Source organism: Cervus elaphus, chromosome 4 (genome assembly GCF_910594005.1).
Source record: "Cervus elaphus chromosome 4, mCerEla1.1, whole genome shotgun sequence".
NCBI lineage: Eukaryota > Metazoa > Chordata > Mammalia > Artiodactyla > Cervidae > Cervus > Cervus elaphus.
The window spans coordinates 50,058,399-50,083,684 of NC_057818.1; the positions used below are offsets into that span (position 1 = coordinate 50,058,399).

At 50.2% G+C, this 25,286-nt stretch overlaps 1 protein-coding gene across 6 annotated transcripts; it reads right to left on the reverse strand.

Moving 5' to 3' along the window:
* Positions 1–219: 219 nt before the first annotated feature.
* On the reverse strand, positions 220–24,827 carry NUMBL (NUMB like endocytic adaptor protein). 6 transcript variants are annotated; one of them, XM_043899209.1, is made up of 10 exons: positions 24,643–24,827; positions 20,370–20,453; positions 18,391–18,528; positions 16,588–16,662; positions 16,427–16,501; positions 15,352–15,492; positions 9,948–10,137; positions 4,870–5,175; positions 2,689–2,811; positions 220–1,631 (listed from the first exon to the last, which is right to left on the reverse strand). In XM_043899209.1, the coding sequence occupies exons 3-10, from the start codon at positions 18,514–18,516 to the stop codon at positions 1,009–1,011; spliced, it is 1,659 nt and encodes a 552-aa protein (XP_043755144.1). In that variant the 5' UTR covers positions 18,517–18,528; positions 20,370–20,453; positions 24,643–24,827; the 3' UTR covers positions 220–1,008. The 6 variants fall into 6 exon arrangements, with proteins under 6 accessions (XP_043755144.1, XP_043755145.1, XP_043755142.1 ...); XM_043899210.1 differs by having other exon boundaries at positions 18,391–18,533; positions 20,369–20,453; XM_043899207.1 differs by lacking the exon at positions 24,643–24,827 and adding an exon at positions 24,247–24,488 and having other exon boundaries at positions 4,870–5,172; positions 18,391–18,533; positions 20,369–20,453.
* Positions 24,828–25,286: the final 459 nt, after the last annotated feature.

Consider the following 25,286-nt stretch of genomic DNA (forward strand, 5'->3'; position numbering starts at 1 on the left):
CCTTGGTTCAAAATCTGTAAGAATTAGAAATGGGGTGATTAATTTGGGGTGCCCACTAATATCCACTTCCTGAGTCCTAGGTTACCTGCTACCATGCTATGACTTGGAGGTTAGTACACAGGGAGAACCTTTTTACTCCCTTTGGTTTTAGATAACTGGGAGGAAAGGCTCGGTCTCCACACCGTCTCCCCTGGATACACACCCTGCTTTCTCGAGGGGCACCATTATATTCTTCCTTTATTGGTTGTCCTTGTATAATACAAATCTGCAAGTTTAGATACAAAAAAATCTGGAAATAAAAGATAGAAAAGTACCCGCCAGGCACCCCTTCCTTCTTCCTGGAACCCCTCCCCAGCGGGCACCGACGTGAGGTAACTGAGCTTCTTCTTCTTCCCTTTCCCCTTCCCCCTACTCCACCTCCTGGCCCCCCGACTTGGCCCCCTATCCCCTTGAGATCTTGGTCCAAAGAAGAGGTGGGCCCCTGAGGGGAGGGGAGGGGTGGGAGGGGTGAGCACAGCATTGGCAGTGAACGCAGCAGGTGGGCAGAAGGGAGCCCTTCGCTTGTGCTGTGTACGGGGGTGGGATGATCAGACCTGGGCGTGGGCACTCGTGTGGGGCCCACGAGGGCCCCGAGGTGGGTATCCCACCTCCATCCCACCCAACACTGGAAGGTAGAGAAGGTCAACAACAGAAACAGGGAAATGTAGCTCGAACCAAGGCGCTCAGTGGGACTGTGGCCATCCCCCTGTGTCTGGAGTGAGGGGAGAGGAGGTTGTATCAGCCTAAGTCTGGCAGAGAAATGGGTCCCTTAGCCAGGCTGGGTCCGTCCCTGAATTCCATCCCGTTGCAACCTGGGCGTCACAATGTCAGTTCCGTAGTGGTTGTGGGAGGTGGTCGAGAGAAGGCGTTAGAGGGGCCATGGGAGGGAGCAGGACTAGGGGAGAGGTTGGGCCTCCACTCCGAGGAGTGGGACACCCGGAGATGACGGGGTGGGCAGGGCGGCTCGGGCTACAGTTCAATCTCGAAGGTCTTCTGCAGGTCGCCCGAGAAGGGGTTGGAAGGCTTCTCCACAGCAGGTTTGCCTTCTAACGCTGCCCACTGGGCCTCAAAGGGGTCCAACTCAGGGGCCGGGGCTGGGGCCGGCTCCGGGGGCCAGGGCGCCCCATTGGGGCGTGGACGGGCCTGGCCCCCAGGGGCGCTGGGGGTGGCAGGGGGTGGGAAGGCCCCAGCTTTCCCGAGCAGGGTGGCGGGCTGGGGCTGGAGCTGAGCAGCTGAGCAGAAGGCGTTGGCCACCATCTGTGAGGGGGTGATGCCCACCACGGGCACGCGGGGCATGGGCGGGTAGCCCAAGCCTGGGTAGGCGGGCACAAAAGGGGGCTGCATGTGCGGGGCCGGCAGGAACACGGCCACCTGGGCAGGTGTGGCGTCGAAGGGCCCCACGGGGGCAGGGAAGGGCTGCAGGCCGGGGTGCACAGTGGGCACAGGGGCCGCCTGCTGCTGCTGCTGCTGCTGCGCCTTTGCCACTTGGGACACTTCCTCCAGCCACCTCTCGGCCTCCGAAGGGGTCCGCTTGTGCCCAGGCTGGAAGGCAGCTGCAGGGGGCACGGAGGGCTCACCCCAGGCAGAAGTCCCTGGAGAGAGAAGAGGGGCAGTTAGGGGGCGTGGGCTGCAGCAGAGAGAACCCCAGGTTGGCGACCAGACTCTGCACCAGGCTGCCTGCCTTGCCTCTAGCCTGGCTCCTCATTAACTTCACGGACTTTGGACAAATGACTTGACCCCTCCTGAACCACATAAGGTCATACAGCGCTCAGAAAATTCAGTTCTGAGATTCTAAGGTCCTGAGATGGAAAAATATAGGCAAGGGTGACAATCACACAGACTGGCTTCCCTTCTGGTTGGTCAGTAACAAATCTGTTATTAAATACTTTCCAATATTACCCTTGGCTCTAATATTTTGACAGTATTGTTTTAGAAGGCTAAGATTCTAAGATCGCATGGCTCTTTCTCAGAATGTACTATTCTAACATGGTGGGTAAGTTTCAGTAGTTTTAACTTTGTGTTTTCGAAGATTCTAGAGATTTACATTGTTTGGAATTCCAAGGTGCTTCCCCAGTTCTGGAATAAGCATGTGGCTCGAGGGGGATTGCGTGGCATTATTTTCTCAGAGAGCTGGCTTTCAAGGCTGTGAGATTCCAAGGTTTTGTGGCTCCAAATCTATTAGGCTCTAATATCTTGTGATTCAAAGACTGTAGGTGTCTAGATTTTACAGTTCTAAGACAGGAAGGTTTAAACATTGATCCCATGCTTCTAAAGTTCTAATCCCATAATTCTTATGTTATTTCATGATTCTAGGATGAATTCATGTCCCTGAGATGACCTTGTGGTTCTAAGATGGTGCATGGTTCTAAAGTGGTAGATTCCATGATTCTATGATGATTCATAGCTCTTAAATGATCCATGGTTCTAAGATGATTCCATGGTTCTACAGTGATTGATTCCATGATTTTAGGATGATATTGAATGATCCATGTTTCTGTGGTAATCTCATAGCTCTTAGATGACCCAGAGTTCCACCCAAGCTTGTGGGATTCCAAGATTCCCAGAGTCTCTGCCGTGGGCCTGAAAGGAGCAGGGGGATGCAGGATCAGCACTGCAGGGCATCTGCCTCAGGAGAAGGGCAGAGTTTACCTGTCGAGGCTGGCGGTGGCCCTGATGCTGGGGCTCCAGCACTGGCGAACGATGAGCTGATCTGCGTGCACAGGGCACTGATGCTGTCGCTGTCACCGGCACCAGGCGGCTCCATCTCAGGCACTGGGAAGTCAGGAAAGGGTGGAGGTCAGTGAACAGGCCCAGGCTCTGCCCTTGACCCCAGCCCTGTGGGTGGCCCTCAGAAGGTGTGGGTGTCGGTGGATTCACTCTGCCGTAACTAAGTGGCCATGGCCACAGAAATAACTGCATGCATGTGTGTGTCACACCTGCGTGGTGCAAGAGCCAGGAGTATGTGACAGCAAAGTGATTCAGTTATACATACATCTGTACATATATATGTGTGTGTGTGTATTCGCTTTCATATTCTTTTCCATTATGGTTTATTACCGGATATTGAATATATTAATAGTTCCCTGTGCTATGCAGTAGGGCCTTGGTTACCTATTTTATATATAATAGTTTGTATTGGGTATGTGTTTTCTAAGTGTGTGCAATGGTCACACCTGGTTCTGCAACTTCTGTGTGTGTATGTGATTTTCGGTTGCTCCTCTCTCTCACTGTGTGACTTCCGACCGTGACACCCACAGCAGACTGGGACATCTGTGTGAGTCTATGAAATTTCTGGGTGGCAAGTCACATCCAAGCAAGTGTCTACAGGCTTGCGAGGCCTCCACATAAAGTCTGGGGTGTCTGCCCCCTCAGAGAGCAGATGTGAGAGCCCTGGGGGTGTGCTTACTGGCAGGCTGCTTAATGAGGACAGCAAATGCGAGGGTGTGTGCAGGACACGGGAGTGAGCTGCAGGATATGGAGTGAGCATGCGTCATTCCCAACAAGCGTTGGCACCTGCTCTGCAGTCACCTTTTGGACTAGCCCAGCCTCCTGGATACAGATCAACACCTCCCACAACAATCCCCGGGGCCATAAGGGGGAGGTGTCACAGATCTGGCATTTGGGAACAGGAGAGCGAGCCAGACCGCATGACTTCACTGACAGCTGGGAGGAAAGGCAGCCCTCCTGCCTGTCTCCCTCGGGCAAAACATAGTTCCACGCCACCTCTCTTCTCTCTTCCCCACGGCAGACGTTGTTTTTAAATCATGACATATGCCATGTCTCTCCCCTTCCTGGTTCACGGCAGACATTAGTAATCAAACACGATGCTTTTCTCCCGTGAAACTCTTTGCTCACTTTACCCCTCACCCGGCCAGACCTCGTGGCTCTACTGGCCAAATGCTGGAAGAAAGGACTGGTAATGCCATCTTTCCTCCAACATAAAAGGGCATTTTTACTGGCTCTTTCCTATCACCAGCGTGGCAGACATTGCTAATCAATGATGACATACTTCCTTTTGCCTTGTCACTCTCCTAGGAAGGCATGTCTAATCAATACATGGGTGCTGCCTCCCACAGTCCTTTATCCACAAGCAACGTGACGAATCCGTCACTGTGCTCCCTGATTCCATGATCCCCAGACTACTTGTGCCCTTCGTCTCCTGCTTCCATAAGCCAAATTCTGGGAGTCATCTCTTGAGCAAAATGTAATACTCCTGCTCTCCCTTCTTGCTTGCCCACAGCAAATTTTGGTAATTAATCACGTGGTGTGCCACCTTACTCTCTTTTCTTGTTCATGCCAGACACTGTAAGGAGACCGTAATGTCCGTCATCACTCAGTTCTCCCTGCCCTAAACAGACATTGCTCTGAACCTGTATCCTTCACCTCTATCTCATGGCTCTACTGGTCAAAAGCTTGGAAGGGAGCATTAGCCTATGGTGCTTCAGTCTCCTGAGCAACAGCATGGCATCCGGGCCCAGCTACTCTCCTCTGCCCTGCCCACGGAAGTTTTGCTCGTCAATCATGATGTACGCCACCTCTCTCCTGTCCCTAACTACAGCAGACAGTACTAATTGATCATGACTTGAGCCACCTTTGTGCGATCCCTTACCCGGAGCAGACATTGCTAATGGATCACAGCTTACACTACCTCTCTCCTCGCCCAGACTGATGGCAGACATTGCTAATTGATCATGATGCGTTCCACCTTTCCTTTGCCTGTGGCAGACTGTGCTAATCAATCATGATGTGTACCACCTCTTCCCTATCTCTTGCTCAGAACAGTCAGGGGCATTGATCCCAATGTTCCTTCTTGCAGAGTCCTGGGCTCACCTGTGCCCTTCACCTGGAAGTCAGTGCGGCGCTGCAGCGTGGATGGCAGCTCATTCAGCCGTAGGCTCAGCTGCCGTTTGAAAGGCGAGTTCTTCTGGCTGAGTGCTGGGAACCCACGGAAGGAACCCTGGCGAACCAGCTGCTCCAGGGGGGCATGGCGCCGGGGGATGGCAGCTGCAGTGGTGCCTGCAGCCACTGGGGTGCCTGCTTCACCCTTCTCACCAGGGGATGTGGTGGCCGGTGTTGGGGACACGTGCCCAGGCTGGGCAGGGCCAGGAGCAGCAGTTGGGGCAGCTGCTGCTTCTGCTAGAGACATGGGGGAGAGAGAGATGGTTAGATACTTCCCCTTGGCATGGGGGCCTCTCCTCAGTCCCCTTGATTGTTATCCAATGCTGCCTTCCTCACCACATGTGCTCTGGCCTTAAGACAAGCTTGTCAGAGCCCTGAAATGTCCCTCATCCCCAATCAAGCCAAGACCACTTTCCCCAGGAGGCCCATGGGGAGTCATCATCCACCCTGACCCTCTGTGTGTCTCAAGCTTTCTGTCCTCCATCCATCTTCCTCTGCTGCTTCTGCTATTTCTCCCTCTGAGATCTCCTGTCTCCCTTTCTAATCAACTTAACAAACACTTCTTTGGTGCATGACCAATGTATCAGGCACTGTTCCAAGTGCCTTGAAAGGATGAACTCATTCAATCCTCACCACCACCCAATGAGGTTGAAACTATTTTACCCCATTTACATACGTGGTAACTGAGGCCCAGCAATGGCAAGAGACTTGCCTGAGCCACACTGAGAAGGAAGGGGCAGGCTGATTCCACAATCTGAGCTCCAAACGACTGAGCTAACCTGCTTCTTCCTCTGGCCTGCTCTCTCCATGTGATGCTGTCATCCTCCGTCATTCCATCTGCTCTGTTCTTTGTCTGCCTCCCACCATTCTTCCCGCCTCAAGTACTTCCTCCATTCCTTCAGTTGCTACCCATTGTTCTAGACCCAGCTTGGCACACTTCCTCTGAGGAGTTTTCCAGACTGTTTCAATCCCTCAGCTTGGGATCGCTCCCCTCTGGGGCTGCTCTTTGTCCTCTGTGGGTACCCGGTCTCCCCACTCAGCACAAAATGGCTGCCTATACACAAACACACAACCATCCTCCCACGTGGCCTCACCTGAGCCACAGCCTGAGTGCTGTGTGTGTGTGCTTAGACACTGTTATGTCTGACTCTTTGTGACCCCATGGACTGTAGCTTGCCAGGCTCCTCTGTCTATGGAGATTCTCCAGGTAAGAACACTGGAGTGGGTTGCCATGCCCTCCTCCAGGGGATCTTCCCGACCCAGGAATTGAACCTAGGTCTCCCGCATTGTAGGCAGATTCTTTACTCTCTGAGCACCAGGGAAGATGAGTGCTAGTGAGGTTAAACTCAGGGGCTAGTGGTAAAAAACCTGCCTGCCAATGCAGGAGAGATGAGTCGTGGGTTTGATCCCTAGGTTGGAAGATCCCCTGGGAGAGGGCATGACAACCCACTCCAGTATTCTTACCTGGAGAATCCCACAGACAGAGGAGCCCCATGCTGGCTACAAACCTTAAGTTTACATTTGTCGAGTTTTGACAACTGTATACACTGTGTAACGAAACTGTGTAACATCAAGATCTAGAACATTGCCACCAACCCAGACCATCCCCTCATGCTCAGTCAGTCCCCACTCCCTAAGAAACAACCACCGTTCTGGTATTTTTTTCATCACAGGCTACTTCTGCCCATTCTGTAAGTTCCCATAGAGTATACAGTTCAACAGAGCCATAGAGTAGTATGCTCTTGTCTGTGGGTTTTATCCCTCATCGTGCAGTTGTGCACGGAGGCCCAAGTCACACACTGCTTGGCTCTTGTACCACTCGGGTGTGACACACACACACACACAGTTATTTTTGCAGCCATGGCCATTTCGTTACTGCAGAGTGACCCACACACCTTGTGAGGGCCACCTGCAGAACGGGGGTCAAGGGCAGAGCCTGGGCCTGTTCCCTGACTTCCCAGGGTCTGAGATGGAGCCACCTGCTGCCAGCGACAGCGACAGCATCAGTGCCCTGTGCGCGCAGATCAGCTCGTTGTTCGCCAGCGCTAGAGCCCCAGCTTTAGGGCTACCGTCCATGGGGTCGCAAAGAGTTAACACAACTGAAACGACTAAGCACAAGGCAGGCAGGGAGGCCGCCCAGCGCTTCTCCCATCGTCCACGAGGGGGCGATGAGGCCCTCCCCCAGGTCAGACTTGGGGCAGTGGAACCAGGCTGGGATGCGTTAAGAATCACTAAACCACTTCTGCCCCCACCACCTGGGGCCTCAGAAAGTCTCCTCCTATCTCTGGGCTGCAGGTTCCCCAACTGAACCTGGAATAAACATCTCCCTGCTGCCTCCCCAGGCCTCCTGAGAGCCTCAGTTGAGACAGTGAATGTTCAATTGCTCTGGAATCCCACAAAAGCTTGGTAAACAACTTTGTGGAAAGGGCACTGTTCCCTATCTCCTAAACTGAAGAGAGCTCTTTTGTAGACGTGCGGTGCCTCCAGACTGTGAATCAGTGCATCATTGGGCAAAACATGGTGATGTGTTCAGCAAGTCATATTACCACACTTCGTAAACTCTCATTTTTGCGGTGCAAACTCTAAAATGCTTTCTACCTGGAAATTACAGTATCCTTTGGATGGAAACAGCAAAATCCATTGCAAACTCTAAAGCCCATAACATTCTTGGTAAATTCTAATATCCTATATAAGTAGTAAACTTACCCACCCAGTGTGTTCTTTTGCAAACAGTAAAATATCTATATTCAGGCCCTCTGTTAACTATACTTTGTAATCTGCTTTGTCACTGATAAAGTTCTTTACAAATTCTGATAGATGATGTAAACAGAAAATATTTTGTAAGCTATGAAGAAATCTTTAAATTTGTCAAGAGGTTTGTAAACGGTCCCATAATTTACCAAGAAGAACAGACGTTGTAAACCTGAATATTATAGCAAGTGATAAAAACTTGTTTTCCTAACTTTTTCTAACCTTTTTAGCTAGAAATGTTTTAAGCTTACAGAAAAGATGTAAAAATGGAACACAGAGAACACAGGTTCTCTTAACCAATGTTCCCCAGCATTAACTTGTTACGGTATTTGATCTGTCTCTCCTTCCATAATTGTCTTTCTGTGACATTTAAGTTGCACACAACAGCCAAGACATGGAAACAACCATCTGTCCATTGACGGATGAATGGATAAAGAATATGTGTGTGTGTGTGTGTGTGTGTGTGTGTAATGGAATATTACTCGGCCATAAAAAAGAATGAAATAATGCCATTTACAGCAACATGAATGGCCTTAGAGATGATCATATTAAGTGAGGCAAGTCAGACAGAGAAAGACAAATATCAAAGATGTCACTTATATGTGGGATCTAAAAAAATGATACAAATGAACTTATTTATAAAACAGAAATAGGACTTCCCCTGTGGCTCAGTGAATCTGCCTGCCAACGCGGGAGACAGAGTTTCCATCCCTGATCTGGGAAGATCCCATATGCCACAGAGCAGCTAAGTCCATGTGCCACAACTGTTGAGCCTATGCTCTAGAGCCCAGGAGCAGAAACTACTGAGCCCTCTTGCTTCAAATACAGAAGCCCTTAAGCTTTAGAGCCTGCACTCTGCAACAAGAGAAGCCACCACAATGAGAAGCCCCCGCTTGCTGCAACTAGAGAAAAGCCCAGGTAACAAAGACAGCACAGCCAAATATAAATAAATAAGTAAAATTAGGAAAAAACCAAACAAACAGACATCGAAATAGACTCACAGACATAGAAAACAAGTCTATAGTTACCAAAGGGGAAGTGGGAGGAGGGATAAATTAGGAGTTTGAGACTAATAGATACACACTACTATATGTAAAATAGATAATTTGTAAAGAATTTTATCACAGTATAATTTCTCAGTTAGGGAATTAAACATGGATATGATACCATTAGGTAACCTAGAGTCCATATTCCAAATTCTTTCTACTCATATTCTTTATGGATATTAATATATATTTCAACATATATATATATTCAAAATATATATATTGAATTGAACATTGAATACATATATTTATATAATATCCAGGATCCAATACACGATCAAACATTGCATTTTTTATTAATAATATCTGTCAAATCTCTTCAGTCTCCTTTATCCTGAATCCCAATGGTAAATTCTTTGTAATTCTAAGCAGTGCTTTCTAAAAATTTAAAAACTAAAATCCACAGTAAAAAAAAATAAAAAATTATGTTTTGACCCAACACATAATACACTCAAATATTTAAAAAACACAGTTTGAGAACTTACAAACTGTTTGCCTTTGACCTAGAATGTCAGAGCCTGCCAGGTACTTTTCCAGCTTTCATGACAGCAATCCACAGTAAGAAAAATACTTTTTACCTGGCAACCCGCCCCTCTCCCCCACCACGCACATAGACCCACTGACATAAAAGTACATAACTACACTTACCCTCACTACATTCCCCTACGCTGATATTTTTCTGTCGTTTTCCATTTTATTTCTTAAAATGCCAACCACAACCCAGCAATTTGACTTCGACAACCCATTAACAGGGTGGATACACAGTTTGAAAAGCCTGAGAACCTCCTTGGGTTAGCAGATAATAAAGCGCTCGGTGAGCTTTGCCAGGGTTTGTGGCCGGTAGAATATTGCCCAAAGGACTCCTTAAACCCAAGAACGCTGCAGAAACTGTAACCAGACTTCGTGGTCGGTGCCTTGCTTTGTTTTTATTTTTTCTTTTTGGGGGTGGCTTGTTTTGGGGTTTGTTTTGTGTGTGTTTTCTCCTCTGCTTTGTAAACTGTAGCGCCCCTGCACCCCTGCTCTCCTCACCCAAACCGGATCCCTTAGCCACACCCCCGGCCATCCCTTAGCCACACCCCCGGCCCATCCGACGCCCCGCCCCGCCAGGCCCCGCCAGGCCACGCCCCGCCAGGCCACGCCCCGCCAGGCCACGCCCCGCCCCGCCCCGCCACGCCACGCCACGCCACGCCACGCCCGCCGGGCAGCACCCACCTTTCTTTTTGTCCTGGGCCTCTCGCTCCGCAGGCCGCCCTCCCCCAGACAAGCGGAAGGAGCCCTCGCGGGAGAAGCTGGTGCGGCTGGCGTCGAAGGCAGCCGTGACCCCGCATTCCTTCTCCCGCCGCTGTTTCCGCTCCAGGCAGGCCGCAAAAGCACAGCCCACCGCGTGGCTCAGCCTCTCGCCCTGAGGGAAGAGGTGGAGTTGGGCTTAGCGACTCTGTGTGGTGCAGACTGGACGCCCGGATCCCCGGGTTCCAGCAGCTGGGTGACCCCGAGTCCCTTCACCTCTCTTGGGCCCCGGGCACAACTGCACGAGGAGGGACAAAAGCCGCAGACAAGAGCGTAATGACTGTATGGCTCTGTTGAGCTGTATTACTCTCTGTGAACTTACAGAATGGGCAAAACTAGCCTGTGATGAAAAACCGTCAGAACAGTGGTTGTTTCTTACAGAGTGCGGATGGGTACTGATGGAGCACCAGGGGGCCAGTCTGGGTTGGTGGCGATGTTCTAGATCTTGATGTTACACAGTTTCGTTATACAGTGTACACAGTTGTCAAAACCCTACAAAAGTATACTTAAGGTTTGTTGGCAGCATGAATTTCACTTCAAAAGAAGACGAGCTGGAGGGACTTCCCTGGTGGTCCAGTGGTTAGGACTCCGTGCTTCCACTGCAGCGGACATAAGTTCAAACCCTGGCCAGGGAACTAAGATCCCACGTGCCTCAACTTGAAGTCAAAAAAGAAAGCTGGAAACAAATACGACTTCTGCTTACTGGTATGCAAGCTGAAGTGTTTGGGGGAAGTATTCTGATGTATGCAACTTTGAAATGCATCAAAAAATAAGATGTGTAGGTAAGTGATATCAGTTCAGTTCAGTCGCTCAGTCGTGTCGGACTCTTTGCAATCCCATGAACCACAGCACGCCAGGCCTCCCTGTCCATCACCAACTCCCAGAGTCCACCCAAACCCATGTCCATTGAGTGGATGATGCCATCCAACCATCTCATCCTCTGTCGTCCCCTTCTCCTGTCCTCAATCTTTCCCAGCATCAGGGTCTTTTCCAGTGAGTCAGCTCTTGACATCAGGTGGCCAAAGTATTGGAGTTTCAGCTTCAACATCAGTCCTTCCAATGAACACCCAGGACTGATCTCCAGGTAAGTGATACAAGTCCAGACAAATGTTAATTGCCGGATCTGGGTAGAGGGGTGTACAAGTGACTGGTGACTGTACAAGTCTTTCAAGTTTGCCTACTTGAGAGGCTCCAAAGCCAGAGACAGCGTCACTGACTCAAATGGACATGAGTTTGAGCAAACTCCAGGAGATAGTGAAGGACAGGGAAGCCTGGTGTGCTGCAGTTGATGGGGTTGCAAAGAATTGGACATGAAAAAAAAAAAAAAAAAGAATTGGACATGACTAAGCAACTGAACAACAACAACAAAGGCCAGAGAGCCTGAGATTGATGCTGGCTTCCCATTTCTCAGCTGTGTGACCTCAGGAAAATCACTTCCAGTATCCAAGCCTCCGCATCTGTAAAATGAGGGCTGTAATAGCACCCGCTTCATCGGGTTGTTGCAAGAAAGGTGAATAAATCTATGCAGGGCATGTGGCACAAAGCCAGGCAGAGGGAAACCCACATATATGTCAGCAAAAATCTTGTGTAGCCCTGGGTTGAGCCCTGGTTTGCATCCTTTTACAGAATCCTCACAAGAGTGCCAGGAGGTGGAAAACCTTGTGAACCTATTATACAGATGAAGAAACTAAGGTTCGGTCAACCTGCCCATTATAACAAGTGAATGGCAGAGTTTGGATTCTGATGAGGTATGTCTGACTTCTGTTCCCTAAACAAGATGCTCTGCTGCAGCTGCTGCTAAGTCGCTTCAGACGTGTCCGACTCTGTGCGACCCTATGGACAGCAGCCCACCAGGCTCCTCTGTCCACAGGATTCTCCAGGCAAGAATACTGGAGTGGATTGCCATTTCCTTCTCCCAGAAACAAGATGCTCAGTTGCCTCTTAAAGTTAAATTTGAGGACAAACATCCTCAACACAATGCCAGCAATCTGAATCCAACAGCACATTAAAAGGGTTATGCACCATGATCAAGTGAGATTTATTCCAGAATGCAAGGTTGGTTTAACATATGAAAATCAATCAACCACATTAATAGAATGAAAGAAAAAAAAAAACCCACATGATTCTTGATTCTCACAGGAAAAGCATATGACAAAAGTTGGAATAGAAGGGAATTTCTTCAACCTTATAAAGGACATTTATGAAAAACTCACACTTAACATTATCCTCAGTGGTAAAAGACAAAGCTTTCCCCTAGATCAGAAACAAGATGAGGATGCCATTTTCATCATTTCTATTCAATACTGTATTGGAAGTTCTATCTAGAGTAACTAGACAAGGAAAAGAAATAAAAGGCATCCCAAGTTGGAAAGAGAGAAGTAAAATTACTTCTGTCTGCAGAAAGCATGATCATATACTTAGAATATCATAAAGGAGCCACAATTAGTGCAAATAAATTCAGCACAGTTGTAGGATACAAAATCAACACATGAAAAAATTAGTTATATCTGTATACATAGGCAGTAAACAATTAAAAAATGAAATTAAGACTTCCATTTACAGTACCATTAGAATAATAAAATAGTTAAGAATAAATTTAACCAAGGAAATAAAAGATGTAAACATTGAAAACTACACAACATTGTTGAAAGAAATTTAAGAAGATTTAAATAAATGGAAATACATCCTTGTGTTTGTGGATTGGAAGACTAATATTGTTAAAAGGGCAATATTTTCCAAAGCATTCCGCAGATTGAATGCAATCCCTTTTAAAATCTCAATGTGCTCTTCCACAGATGGAAAAGCTGATCCTGAAATTCTTATGGAATTGCAAGGGACTCATGACAGCCAAAACAATTTGGAAAAAGAATAAAGTAGAAGAACTCACACTTTCCAGTTTAAAAACTTACCCAAAGCTAAAGTAGTCACTGCAAAACAGTGTGATACTAGCATAAGGACAGACATATAGACCAGAAAACTGAGAGCTCAGATCCTGGAACAACTAGATATTCACATGAAAAATAAATGAAGGCTGACTCCTACCTCACATCATTTATAAAAATTAACTCAAAATGGATCAAAGACCTAAACATCAGAGCTAAGGCTATAAATGGTTGGATGGTTGGATGGCATCACCAACTCAATGGACATGAGTTTGAGCCAGCTCCAGGAGATGAAGGACAGGGAAGTCTGGCGTGCTGCAGTCCATGGGGTCGCAAAGAGTCGGATGTGACTGAGTGACTGAACAAGAAGACTATAAAACTCTTAGAATAAGACATTTGGTAAATCTCTATGACCTTGGATTTGGCAATGAATTCTTAGATATGATAGATGACACCCAAAACAGAAATAACAAAAGAAAAAAATTGAGAGATTGAACTTCATCAAAATGTGTACATTTGTACATCAAGGGACACTATCAAGAAAGTGAAAAGACACCCCACAGAAGGAGGGGAAAGTTTTGCAAATCACACAACTGCTAAGTTTCTGGTTATCCAGAATATATAAAGAGCTCTCAACAGTAAAAAGTCAAACAACCCAATTAAAAATGGGTAAAGGATTTGAATAGATATTTCTCTGAAAAAGATGTACAGCTGGCCAATAAGCACATGAAAAGATGCCCAACATCATTAGTCATCAGGGAAATACAACAATGAGATACCCCTCACATCTATAGGATGGCTATAATAAAAAAAAGTGTTGACAAGGATATGGAGAACTTGGAACCCTCATACAGTGTGAGTGGGAATGTAAAATGGTGCTGCCACCAAGGAAAACAATGTGGCAATTACTCAAAAAATGCACACTGCTATGTGTAAAACAGATGGCTAGTGGGAACCTGCCGTATAGCACAGGGAGCCCAGCGCAGCGCTCCCCAGTGACCTAGATGGATGAGAGGTTAGAGGCAGGTCCCAGAGAGAGGGGATATATGTATACATATAGCTGATTCACTTCACTGAACAACAGAAACTAATACAACGTTGTAAAGCAACCACACCCCAGTTTAAAACAATGAAATTTACTATATGCCCAAGCAATTCCACTCCTAAGTACATACCCAGAAGAATTAAAAACAGGTATTCAAACAAATACTTGTATACCAATGTCCATAGAAGCACGAGTCATAATAGATAGCCAAAAGGTAGAAACAAACCAAATGTTCATCAATGGATAAATAAAGTAAAATGTGGTATGTCCATACAATGGAATATTATTTGTTCATTAACAGGAATGAAATAAAAAAATAAAATAATAATAAAATAAAATAAAAAATAAAATATAAAAATAAAAGGAATGAAATACTGAGTCATGTTACAACAAGGATGAATCTTAAAAACATTATGCTAAGTGAAAGAAGCCAGTCATAAAAGATCATATACTATATGACTCAGTTTGTACACACTGTCTGCAATAGACAACTCCATAGAGATAGTAAGCAGGTAGTGACTTCTTAATGGGTATGAGGTGTCTTCTAGAAATAATAAAATGTCTGGAACTAGATAGAGGTGATGGAATTGTGTAAACAGCATTGTGAATATACATGTCACTAAATCGTACACTTTAATTACTTTGGAACTTCCCTGGTGGTCCAGTGGTTAAGTCTCCATGCTCCCATTGCAGAGGGCACGGGTTCCATCCCTGGTTGGGGAACTAGGGTCCCATATGCCCCGTGGTGCAGACAAAAATACATAAATAAGTAAAATTTCAAAATAAGGAAAAATTCATGGAGCTGTGCCTGGGTCATCTGTACATGTTACTGTATGTATATGCTCCTCAAATGAGAAAAGCTAGAGAAACATGAAGAATTATTGACAACGAGGAGGATGATGATAAATAATGTTTTTCTGAGTGCTTCCTATATGCCAGGTATTGTTCCAAATTCCTGTTCCAAATTTGTTCTGTATCAAACCCGTCAAGTCTCACAATAATCCTCTGTTAGGGTCTGTGAATGGGTTTCCCAGGTGGCACTAGTGGTAAAGAACCTGCCTGCCAATGAAGGAGGCATAAGAGCTGTGGGTTTGATCCCCGGGTCAGGAAGATCCTCTGAAGGAGGGCATGGCAACCCACTCCAGTATTTGGCCTGGAGAATCCCATGGACAGAGAAGCCTGGCGGGCTTACAGTCCATAGGGTCGCACAGAATCAGACACGACTGAAGCGACATAGCACGCACGCACTCAGGGACTGTGAACACACCCCCTTTTCCAGATGAGGACAGAGAGGAGAGGTAAAATGAGTGACTTGCCTGATAGCACACAGAGGGCTGAAGTTGGGAATACCAGGGCATGGGAGTCAAAGAGTCAGGTGGCTTTGGGCTTTGGTGGTACTCACTGAATCCTTGAGCGCCAGGAAACAGTGGCAGATCCAGCGACGGGTGGTCCCATCACGGCAGATGTAGGAGAAAGCCTTGTCCAGGTTGCGGTCAGGAGCACAGAAGGAGACTTTTTCGATGGTCTGGTCCACCAGCAGGTCCTGGGAGGGAGGCCAGGAAAGGAATAGGAACTGTCTCCTGTGTATTCATTCAGTATTCCCTTCGTGTCTGCACTGTGTCCGTCCCAAATGGCTTGGGGACCCTGCATTTGTTGAAACAGCTGTGGGCCCTGTTTACATGGGGCTCCCAAGTTTAGGGCGGGAGTCGTAGTCATCACCCAAGGGAGACAGGCCAGAGTCCCAGCCACGCTGCTCTTGATGGGCAGAGGGCTCAGGGCTGGATCCGGGAGGTGCAGGGGCTTTTGGGAGCAAGATGAGGTGCCTGACCCAAGCTGGACGGGAGTCCGGCAAAGCTTCCTGGAGGGGGTGAATCCTTTTCAGTCATTAACCTAATTGTCATCACGTGCTGGCTGGCTTCCCGGGCAGTCTCTGGGCTAGGGGCAGGGAATTCAATGGTAAGCAGAGACTCAGGTCCTGGTCCGCAGTGCTTCCATCTGGCCAGGCAGATGGACAATAAGCACATAACAGCTAACATTTATTGATCGGAACACTTCTGCTATACCGGGCGTGGTTTTAAACTATTTGCACATACATTCTCGTTGAATGGTAGGCTCCACTTTTATCCCCATTTTTGCAGATGAGGCAAGTGAGGCATAACAAAGATTATATCTCACCCTGCGCCCCCTTCATGCCCGGGGTCACCCAGCTGGAAAGTGGGTGGGCTGGAAGACCAGCTGAGGCAACTGCTCTAGAGTCTGTGCTCTCACCCACACTCCAGGCCAGTTCACAAATAGCCACAGGACTCAATCCTGAATTATGACTGTGAGGTGTGCCAATATATTACAGGAGCACATAGCTGAATCTCAAAGGTCTCCAAGGGAGGGACACCCCAGAGGTGGGTGAGAAGGCCCCATTCGAGCAGGCTGAGGAGAGGGGGGCCCACTGGTGCCCACTCCCAGGCCCACAGGTCTCCTACCTTGGTCTTGTCATCCACCACCCGTAGCCCATCGGCTGACACCCACAGGACAGACTTCACGGACTTCCGACCCATCTGAAACGCAGGCAGACAGAGGGCATGGTCAGGGCCGCCTCTCCTGCTCTGACCTTGCTCCCTCCCTGCTCCAGCCCCTCACTCACCGCCTTCAACTTCTTCACAGCATCTTCACACACGTGCATCCCGCGCGACTCCTCCACCTCCACGTGGCCCAGGTACTTGGTGGAAAAGGGAAGGGAGGACACAAAACAAGCACAGTCGTCAATGCTTCCTAGTGTTCACCGGGCTGCAAGTCCTATCAGGCAATGTCCTAAGCACATCGTGTGTATTAACTCATTACTCTGCATCTCAGACCTACAAGGTGGGGAACTCCATTCTCCTCCCAGATATACAAGTGAGAAAACTGAAGCACAGCTCGCACTAGTGATTCGCACTCTGCCTCTATCCCTGGGCTTTTGTGTGTGTGTGTGTGTGTGTGTGTGATATAATTGCTTTATAATGTTGTGTTAGTTTCTGCTGTACAAAAATGTAAATCAGCTGTACATATATCCCCTCCCTCTTGAGTCTCCCACCCACCCCCTACCCCCCATTCCGCCCCTCTCGGTCATCACAGAGCACCAAGCTGGTCTCCCTGGGTTATACGGTAGCTTCCCAATAGCTATCTATTTTATTCATGGTAGTATACGTATGTCAATATTACTCTCCCAAATTCATCCGTTCTCCTTCCCCCGCTATGTCCACAAGTCCGTTCTCTACGTGTGCACCTCTCTTGTATACCTGGACTTTCTTAACACATCTCGGTGTCCTTCTGAGTGACACTGTCTGCCTCTGCGCCTGAGGGCTGGCCTCATGCAATGACTGATGGGAGCTGGGGTACACATGCTCCAGCTCCCTCACCCCGCGGGTGGGATGGTTCCATTTCTCAGAGTTCCCCAGTGGCATCAAACTCAGTTGCTCACAACTGTAGTTTAGTAAAACACCCTTTATTGGCCGCCTTCCAGTCTTCATTCTCTCCAGCATTTCCTGCACCTCTCAATAGCCCCTCACACAAGATCCACTTCTAGGGGAAGGGAAAATAAGGCAGGGTGGGGAGGAGAGGCGAGTATGTGTGTGTGGGGTAGGGGACCCCCCGTTCTGTGACCATCATCTGTTGTCTCCTAACCAGGAAAAGACTGAGTGGAGATTTGAACCTGAATCTTGCCATCTCCCATATAAATTTTAGTGTTTGTTGTAAAGGGTCGTGGTGGTCTAAACCAGAAAGTACCTAACAGTAGTGAAAGTGAAAGTCGCTCAGTAGTATCGGACTCTTTGTGACTCCCATGGACTATACCGTCCATGGAATTCTCAGGCCACAATACTGGAGTGGGTAGCTTTTCCCTTCTCCAGGGGATCTTCCCAACCCAGGGATAGAACCCAGGTCTCCCGCATTGCAGGCGGATTCTTTACCAGCTGAGCCACAAGGGATGCCCAGGAATACTGGAGTGGGTAGCCTATCCCTTCTCCAGCAGATCTTCCCAACTCAGGAATCGAACCGGGGGCTCCTGCATTGAAGGCGGATTCTTTACCAACTGAGGTATCGGGGAAGCCCACTTAACAGTAGAGGGCTTTGCAAATGCTACAGAATCTTTGCGACCTTCTAGTGCCCTCCCTGGAAACTGTGAGCTCCCACAGAACAGCGTGATTCCAGGCGGGACGCGCCTTCCAACACACACTGCAGGTAATATTTTCCTGGCACAAGAGAATGTGTCTTGGGTTTTAATCCCAACTGTGAAGGACCCAGGTGGGGGAGGGGGACGCTAATGTTGCAGGATCCACAGTTCTTTGCGGATGTCAAATCTCTTTCACACAGGCTGTCTCAGTCACCTCCCTGGGCACTGGAACGCATGCGCACATCAAACCCCTGGCATACAGCTGCGGCCACGCCCAGCCGAGCCCCGCCCACTCACCCTGACAGGGAAGCTGCACGTGCCCTTGCGCACCGCGTCCTCGTCCGCCTGCCACTGGTGTGGGCGCGACGCTTCAGGCACGTAGGCTGGCTTCCTCCGCCGCAGGCTCTGCCTTAGCTTGTTCATGGTGCCCACCCCGTCTGCTGACACAAAACAGGGGTGCAGGTCAAGGGCGAGGGTCAGAGGCATGGGGCTCAAGGAGGGGAAAACAACGCGCAGGGAGCACAGGGTCAGGTAACATGGCAGTAGGGTTACAGGGTTAGGGGGGGTCACTGGGTCAGAGGATCTGACATTTGGGGGACATGGATCAGCAGCGGTTAGGGGATCCTGGCAAGGGGGCACCTGGAAGGCAGGGGAGTGAGAGAATTGGCAGCAGGGATTCAAAAGACATGGGGCTAGGGACTTCCCTGACTGTCCAGCGGTGAGTGATTAAGACTGGTGCTTCCAACGTAGAGGGTACAGGGGGCACAGGTTCCCCCTGGTCGGGCAACTAAGATCCCAGATGCCCTGTGGTGAGGCCAAAAAAAAGGCATAGGGCTAAGGGGCGTGGAGTTCTGGGATGGGGTGTCCTGAATCACAGCTTTTAGGGGTCTGGAGCTTGGAGATGTGACAGTCAAGAGGCATGATGATCCAAAGTAATGGGAAGTTAAGGTAGTGGGGGACCTGGGAGGTAGAGGGCATAGCAGTCAGGGGCCGTGAGGTCAGGGGGTTTAAAGGTAAAAGGTCAGAGGTGGTCAGAGGGCACAGGAGTTGAGAGTTGCATGGGTCCAAATGGGGGGATGGGGGACACAGAAGGTCCAGGGGTTGAGATTCAGAGCCCAGGCCAGAGAGTGTTGGGGACGGGCTGGTCTCTGATGCAGATACAACCGCTCAGACGACTACCGTCTGTGAGTGTGTGTTCAGCTGAAGCTTGTGTGGAAGGACGCAGCTCTGAGAATGGTTGTGTCTATGAGCCTGAGAGTGTGTGTGTGAATGCTGTCTGAGGGGATGTCTGTGGCCAAGATTGTGGTTGTTGTCTGAGTGTCCCTGAAGCTCATGGCTAAAGAGAGTGGCGGTAAGTGTGTGTCAGGGAATGTTGCCTGTGAGCATGGGTCTGTGTTTGAGCATGAAGCTGTTTTCTTTGAAAGGCTATGTCTATGACTGTCATCTTTGATGCTGTGTGTCTGTGTGAGGAAGTGGCTGTTGTCTTTGATGACTGTTGCCCATGACATGTGTGTCTGTGAGAGATACTCAAAACACCATGTCTGTCTAAGAGTGAAGCTGTTGGTGGTGAGGCTGTGTTTCCATGGCTGTTTGTGACAGTGTGTCTGGGTCAGATCACATGTTGTTGTTACAGAGAGTGTGGGTCTGTGAGTGTTGTTCTGGGAGTGTGTCTGTATGCAGCCATGTGTCTGTGAGGGTATGTGAGGACATGAGGCTGTTGTCTTTGACATTGTGAGTGTTATTTATGAAGGTGTGATGGTGTGAGAATGTGGCTACTATCTATGACAGTGCTATTATTTGTGAGACTGTGTGTGCAAAAGTGTAGCTCTTATAAAGGCACGAGCACATGGGTGCTGTCTCTGAGGCTGGATCTGCTTGTGAAAGTGTGGCTGTGGTCTGTAAAGTGTGGGTCTGTGCATGCTGTTGGAGAAATTGGATAAGAGGACATTTCTTGAGAGTCCCCAAGTCTGTAGCACTCGCCTGGGAGGGAGTCTGGATGTTGTTGAGGATTGTGTCTGCATGTTTGTGTGACCCTACACCTGTGCGTGCAGAGATGTTGGTGTGTGTCTGAATGTGTGTGTGTGTGTGTGTGTGAGACACAGTCTAGGTAGGTGAGTCTGTGAAGGAGGTCACTTGAATGTGACAAAAGTCATTCGATGATGTCCACTCATAAGTGTGATTAAGCCTGTGTGACTGCAGGGGTATTTCCTCTGGCTGTACTAGGCAGACCCACCCCCTCAGTCACCCTTCACCCAGTCCCCAGTTGGCCACTCACCTGGATCCGTCCTGGAGATTTCAGGGGGCCCCAGGGCCCCACAGGGGGCAGGGGGCAGATGCTGCTCAGGCCTCCTGGGTCCGCCCTGCCCGAGGAAGGGAGGGAAAGTTGAGAAGCTGGCTCGGGGTGGGGCTCAGTCCCCTACCTCACCCCTTCATTGGATATCAGCCAACCCCCCTTCATCTCAGGATCCCTGATGAGAGTCCTGGTTGCTATAGCAACTGTTACTAAGGCGATCAGCCACCTGGTTGCAAGGACCTAGGAATGAGTAGGTGTGTTTGGGGGCATCCAAACACAGGGGGTGTCCTGGCCTCAGAAGGCCGTCCGTACCCAAGGGGCTGGTGCGGAGTGGGAGCGGCCCTGCCCTCTAGACACATGTCCAGGGCTGCACACACACATACAGTCACAGGTGTACATGCAACTCTGGTCTCCAGTTGTCTCCAGCACCTGGTTATAGCTCTGCACAATTAGTTACATACAGACACAACCACAGCTACACACACGGGATCACACAGATAGACATCGACAGTCACAGCCACTGTAAATATCTGGCCACATATCCATGTTCACAGACACATAGTCTCTGCTACAGACCATTTGTCCGCAGGTAAAGAATCCGCCTGCAATGCAGGAGACGCGGGTTCAATCCCTGGGTCAGGAAGATCCCCTGGAAAAGGAAATGGCAACCCACTCCAGTATTCTTGGAGAAGGAAATGGCAACCCACTCCAGTATTCTTGCCAGGAAAATCCCATGGACAGAGGAGACTGGGAGGGCGACTACAGTCCATGGGGTCACAAAGAGTCGGACATGACTGAGCAACGAGGCACACACACACATACAGAGTGCCAGGCTGCCTCGGCAGCGCCACAAATGTCTGGTCATACCAGCAACTGATACTCGGTCACTTCTCTTTTCTCCGCACACATACAAAGAGCCGGGTCCAGGCACACCCACCAGGGCAGCCCGTGAACAACCACACCCAACGAGAGCTGTTTCCTCAGGCACCCATCCAAGATATTCATGTCACAGACCCACCCATGAAGAATCACACCCTGCTGGAGGTCACCTATTAGCACCGAGGCACACACAGTGTTCACACACAGCTCCCCTGCTGCCTGTTGACATCCGGTCAGGGATGCATGTAGACATACTGACACACGTTTGGTCACACCCAGCTGCAGCCACATGTGTCTAGTCATTGACCAGCACACGGCTGTACAAGGACACCTAACCCCAACTGTATCGGTCACACCAACACACCTTTTTAGTCACACGCTGTTACACAGTCATACATCCCAGTCAGAGACATACCTTTGGTCACAGTATCAGCCACACTTCTATGGATGGTCCTCCACACGCAACCACAAACAGGGACCCTGATGGCCATGGCCCATGCATTAGAGAGAAACAGACACACAAACTCAAGACAAGCATACAACCATCCAGAGAAAGGTCTCCCCGAGCCCCACTCAGACACAGCCAGACAGTTGGTGGCTCAGAGTCAGTCATACGCATTTCAGAAATGGTCATGTATCCAAAGTCCCACCCCAGGAGTGTCCCCATTACCCAGCCATGTATCACAGTCATGGTACATCTATTGCAGTTATCCACCATCCAACTCCCAGCTGTACTATGTCACATCATCCCAGAAAAACAAACAGTCTCTGTTTCTGCAAACACGTAGGTCACACAGACAAGTACAGGACCATGTACAATCACAGCCCCATGTGGACAGACACACCATATCTCACACACAGAAACACCAGCACACAATTTCCATCTCACACACCCAGATGGAGCACTTATAGCTACATTTACACAGAAGACATGGTTCTGGATGGAGACATGTGTGCTGTCAGGAGACATTCACTCTGTCACCAAATCACACAAATTCAACAAAGCAGCCTAGCATGCCTGCAGGGACACACACCCACCCACCCCAAACAGCCGCACTGCTACAGACTCACAATCTTACAGACCATGACACAGACACAAGTAGGCAGAGTCACACAGGGTCACAGACATGCAGGTCACACACAAATATAGAAGTCACAGTCTCATACACACCCCCACAAACACACGCAATCACCTGGTGCCAGCACATACAGACCCACCTATAGGTTGAGTCACATGCAATTAAGTAACTCACTATTAATAGTCAGGGTTCCAGACTCTTAAGTCAAATACATAACCCAAATCACACATACACAACTACCAATGCAGAGTCAGTATCAACACACAGACCTAAATGTAGTCATTTATACAACCCCGATCACATACATGGATGTGGTTATGAACAGAAATATACAAGTCACAGTGCCAGAACACAACCTGTCACATAAGCACAATGTGACTTCATATACAAAGGCGGTCATACACCCAAAACTGCAGGCAGAGTTGTGTCACCCATGTGTTTGTGACAAACACATGGGTGACACACATATAAAATCAGCTAGAGACACAACCACAAAGACTAGAAGTCATTAGAACAGTCGCACATGGACACAGAGTCATAGACACAACTCCACTTCCAGTCACAACTCCACCCACATCTTCAGTCAGCCATACACATGCCCAACCCCAGACTCAATGGATATACTGTCACATATCCAGTTAGAGTTAGCAAGGTGCATATGTGAGGGTCACAAAAGATGTAATCAAAGATACAACCAGAGTCACAACTACGCACACAAACAGAGACAAAATGAAAAGTACAGGGTTCTGCACATGGAGCAAGCAGCTATCATACATACAAACACAGTCACACAAATGCTGGGGTCACACACAAATACAATCACAGGCACTATCAGACACAACCACAAGCAGGAAACACACACACACACACACACACGATTCCTCACAGTCCCCAGCAGCAGCTCACACAGACACACACAGGCAGCCACAGTCACAAAAACACAGGGTCACACTCTTAGCCACCTCCCCATCGCTGGCTTCCCCCCCCTTCCCCCCAGGTACCACACACAAAGCCGCCGTCACCAGCACGGCAGACACTGCAGACAGACAGGGCTGTACCAGGTCCCTGGGGAGCCGCCCCCTGGCCCAGCCTGAATCCTGGAGCCTGGGGGGCCAGAACTGAAGAGGGAGGCGGTGGATTGTCTGCGATTCGGGCCCCTCCCAGACAGCTGGGCAGCCCCCAGGACAAAGAGGGTGGCCCAGGAGACCTGTGCCCTGGGACCCTTGACCAAGCCTTTTTGTGTGTGGGGGGGGTTTGCCTGAAATTCCCATTATTTTATTCAGGCTTGAGGGGGATGGGGTCCCAGGCACAGAGACCTTGTTTTGAGAAAGGGATGTTCCTGGGACAGCGCCCAAGTGTGGGGGCGATGCTCTGCCCGGGATGCCTCTGAGGCCTGGGGACAGACTGTGCTTGGAATCCCCCCAGGCCTTGCCTTGGTGGGGGAGCTGTGCTCAGGGACCCCATTCTCAAGACCTTGCCTAGAGGGTTGTTGTGTTCAGAGACCCCTTCAGGCAGGGAGGGGTAAGGATTGTGTCTGGTGTGGAATCCCCTCCTAGAGGCCTTGGCTTCCTACGGAGGTTGTGTCTCAGACCCCATCCCCAAAATCTTGCCTAGGAAGTTGTACCTAGAAGCTGTCCCCCTGTCCTTGATTTTTTGGAGAGGGAGATCTCTTTCTGGGATCCCTATCTTCAGAACCTGGGCAAGAGAGGGCCTGTGCCCGAGACCCCTGTCTCCCAAGATTGGGCTTGGAGCGGAGCGTATTCCTGGACCACCCCCCAACCAGGACCACCCTCTCCAGCCTTGGCACCCTCTCCATCCGGGTGCCGCGGCCACCTCCCACCCTCCGCCACATCAGCAGCGGCGCCGCCCCCCACCCGAGCCCCCCTCTCCCGCCCTTCTCACTCTGGCCGCCGCGCTGCGGGACATCCAGGGCTTGGGCGCCCCCGCCTCCCGCGGCCCCGGCTGGGCCCGGATCCCCGAGTGCTGCTGCTGCTCTAGCGGCGGCGGCGGCAGCTCTGTCTGACGCGGGCCGGGGATGGGGGCCGGGGGTTGGTGCGGGATGCACGCTCGCTAGCCTGCTCCGCTCCCTGGAGGATTCCGTTCCAGGGGCGGAGGAGCGCCCCTCCCGCTTCGGCTCCCCGCCCTAGCCCCGCCCATTGGCCCGCCGCCTGCTGGATATGCAGAGAGACCCCGCCCCTTGAGCAGCAGGCCCCGCCTATACGCAAATATGGCCCCGCCCCCTTCTGTGTGGCCACCGCCCCGCCACGCCCATTGGCCCGTCCTGGGCTGAGCACGCACGTGAATGTCGCGGACACTGGTTCCTCTCGGTCCATCCAGGCGTGGGCTCCCTTCCCCTCCGTGACCCCTGACCTCAGATCCCCTTAAGTTCTGCGTCCGAAAGATTTGCCTCGGGAGGCGCCTCGCCGCCCCACATCCCCAAATCTTTCAGCTAACCCCACGGATCTCCCGGCCCAGCGGGGGCGGGCAGAAGCGGTGACGAGGCACTTTTTGCTGGGAAGGGGAGGGGGAGTGAACAGACCCCGACGTCGTGGTGCGCGGTCGGTTCAGCTTTGGGGGCGGGGGCGCCAGGCTGGGACGGGGGAGCGGCTTCTGGCCGCCCAAGCGCCTCTGCTCCCGCCCAGTCCTGTGGGTTTGGCAAAGCAGCTGGCAGGGGCATTAAGGCCCATTAGCAAAAAAGCGAGGTTGCTGGGAGCCGAGCGGAGGGAGCCAGGAGGCTGGGAGGTGGTGTGTGTGTGTGTATGTGTTCTGGGGGGTGGGGAAGGAAGGCCTTCTCAGCTGCCTCAGCCTTCGGAGCAGGTGGTCAGCACGTGCGGGAGGGGCGGGGGTGGGGGGCGGTAGGGAAAGGAGAGAAGGAGGTTCCTGGCAACAGATGGCCCAGGCAGGACTGGGGCTTTCAGACAAGAGGGTGGGAGGGGGCTGGC

Excerpts from the sequence above, each read along its gene's own strand:
- NUMBL (XM_043899205.1), bottom strand. The coding sequence starts at position 24,270 with ATGTCCCGCAGCGCGGCGGCCAGA. Across the intron at positions 20,454-24,246 it reads CCCGCAGCGCGGCGGCCAGA|GGCGGACCCAGGAGGCCTGA; the intron begins GTGAGAAGGGCG and ends TTCCTCGGGCAG. Across the intron at positions 16,663-18,390 it reads CGTGCAGCTTCCCTGTCAGG|TACCTGGGCCACGTGGAGGT; the intron begins GTGAGTGGGCGG and ends TTTTCCACCAAG.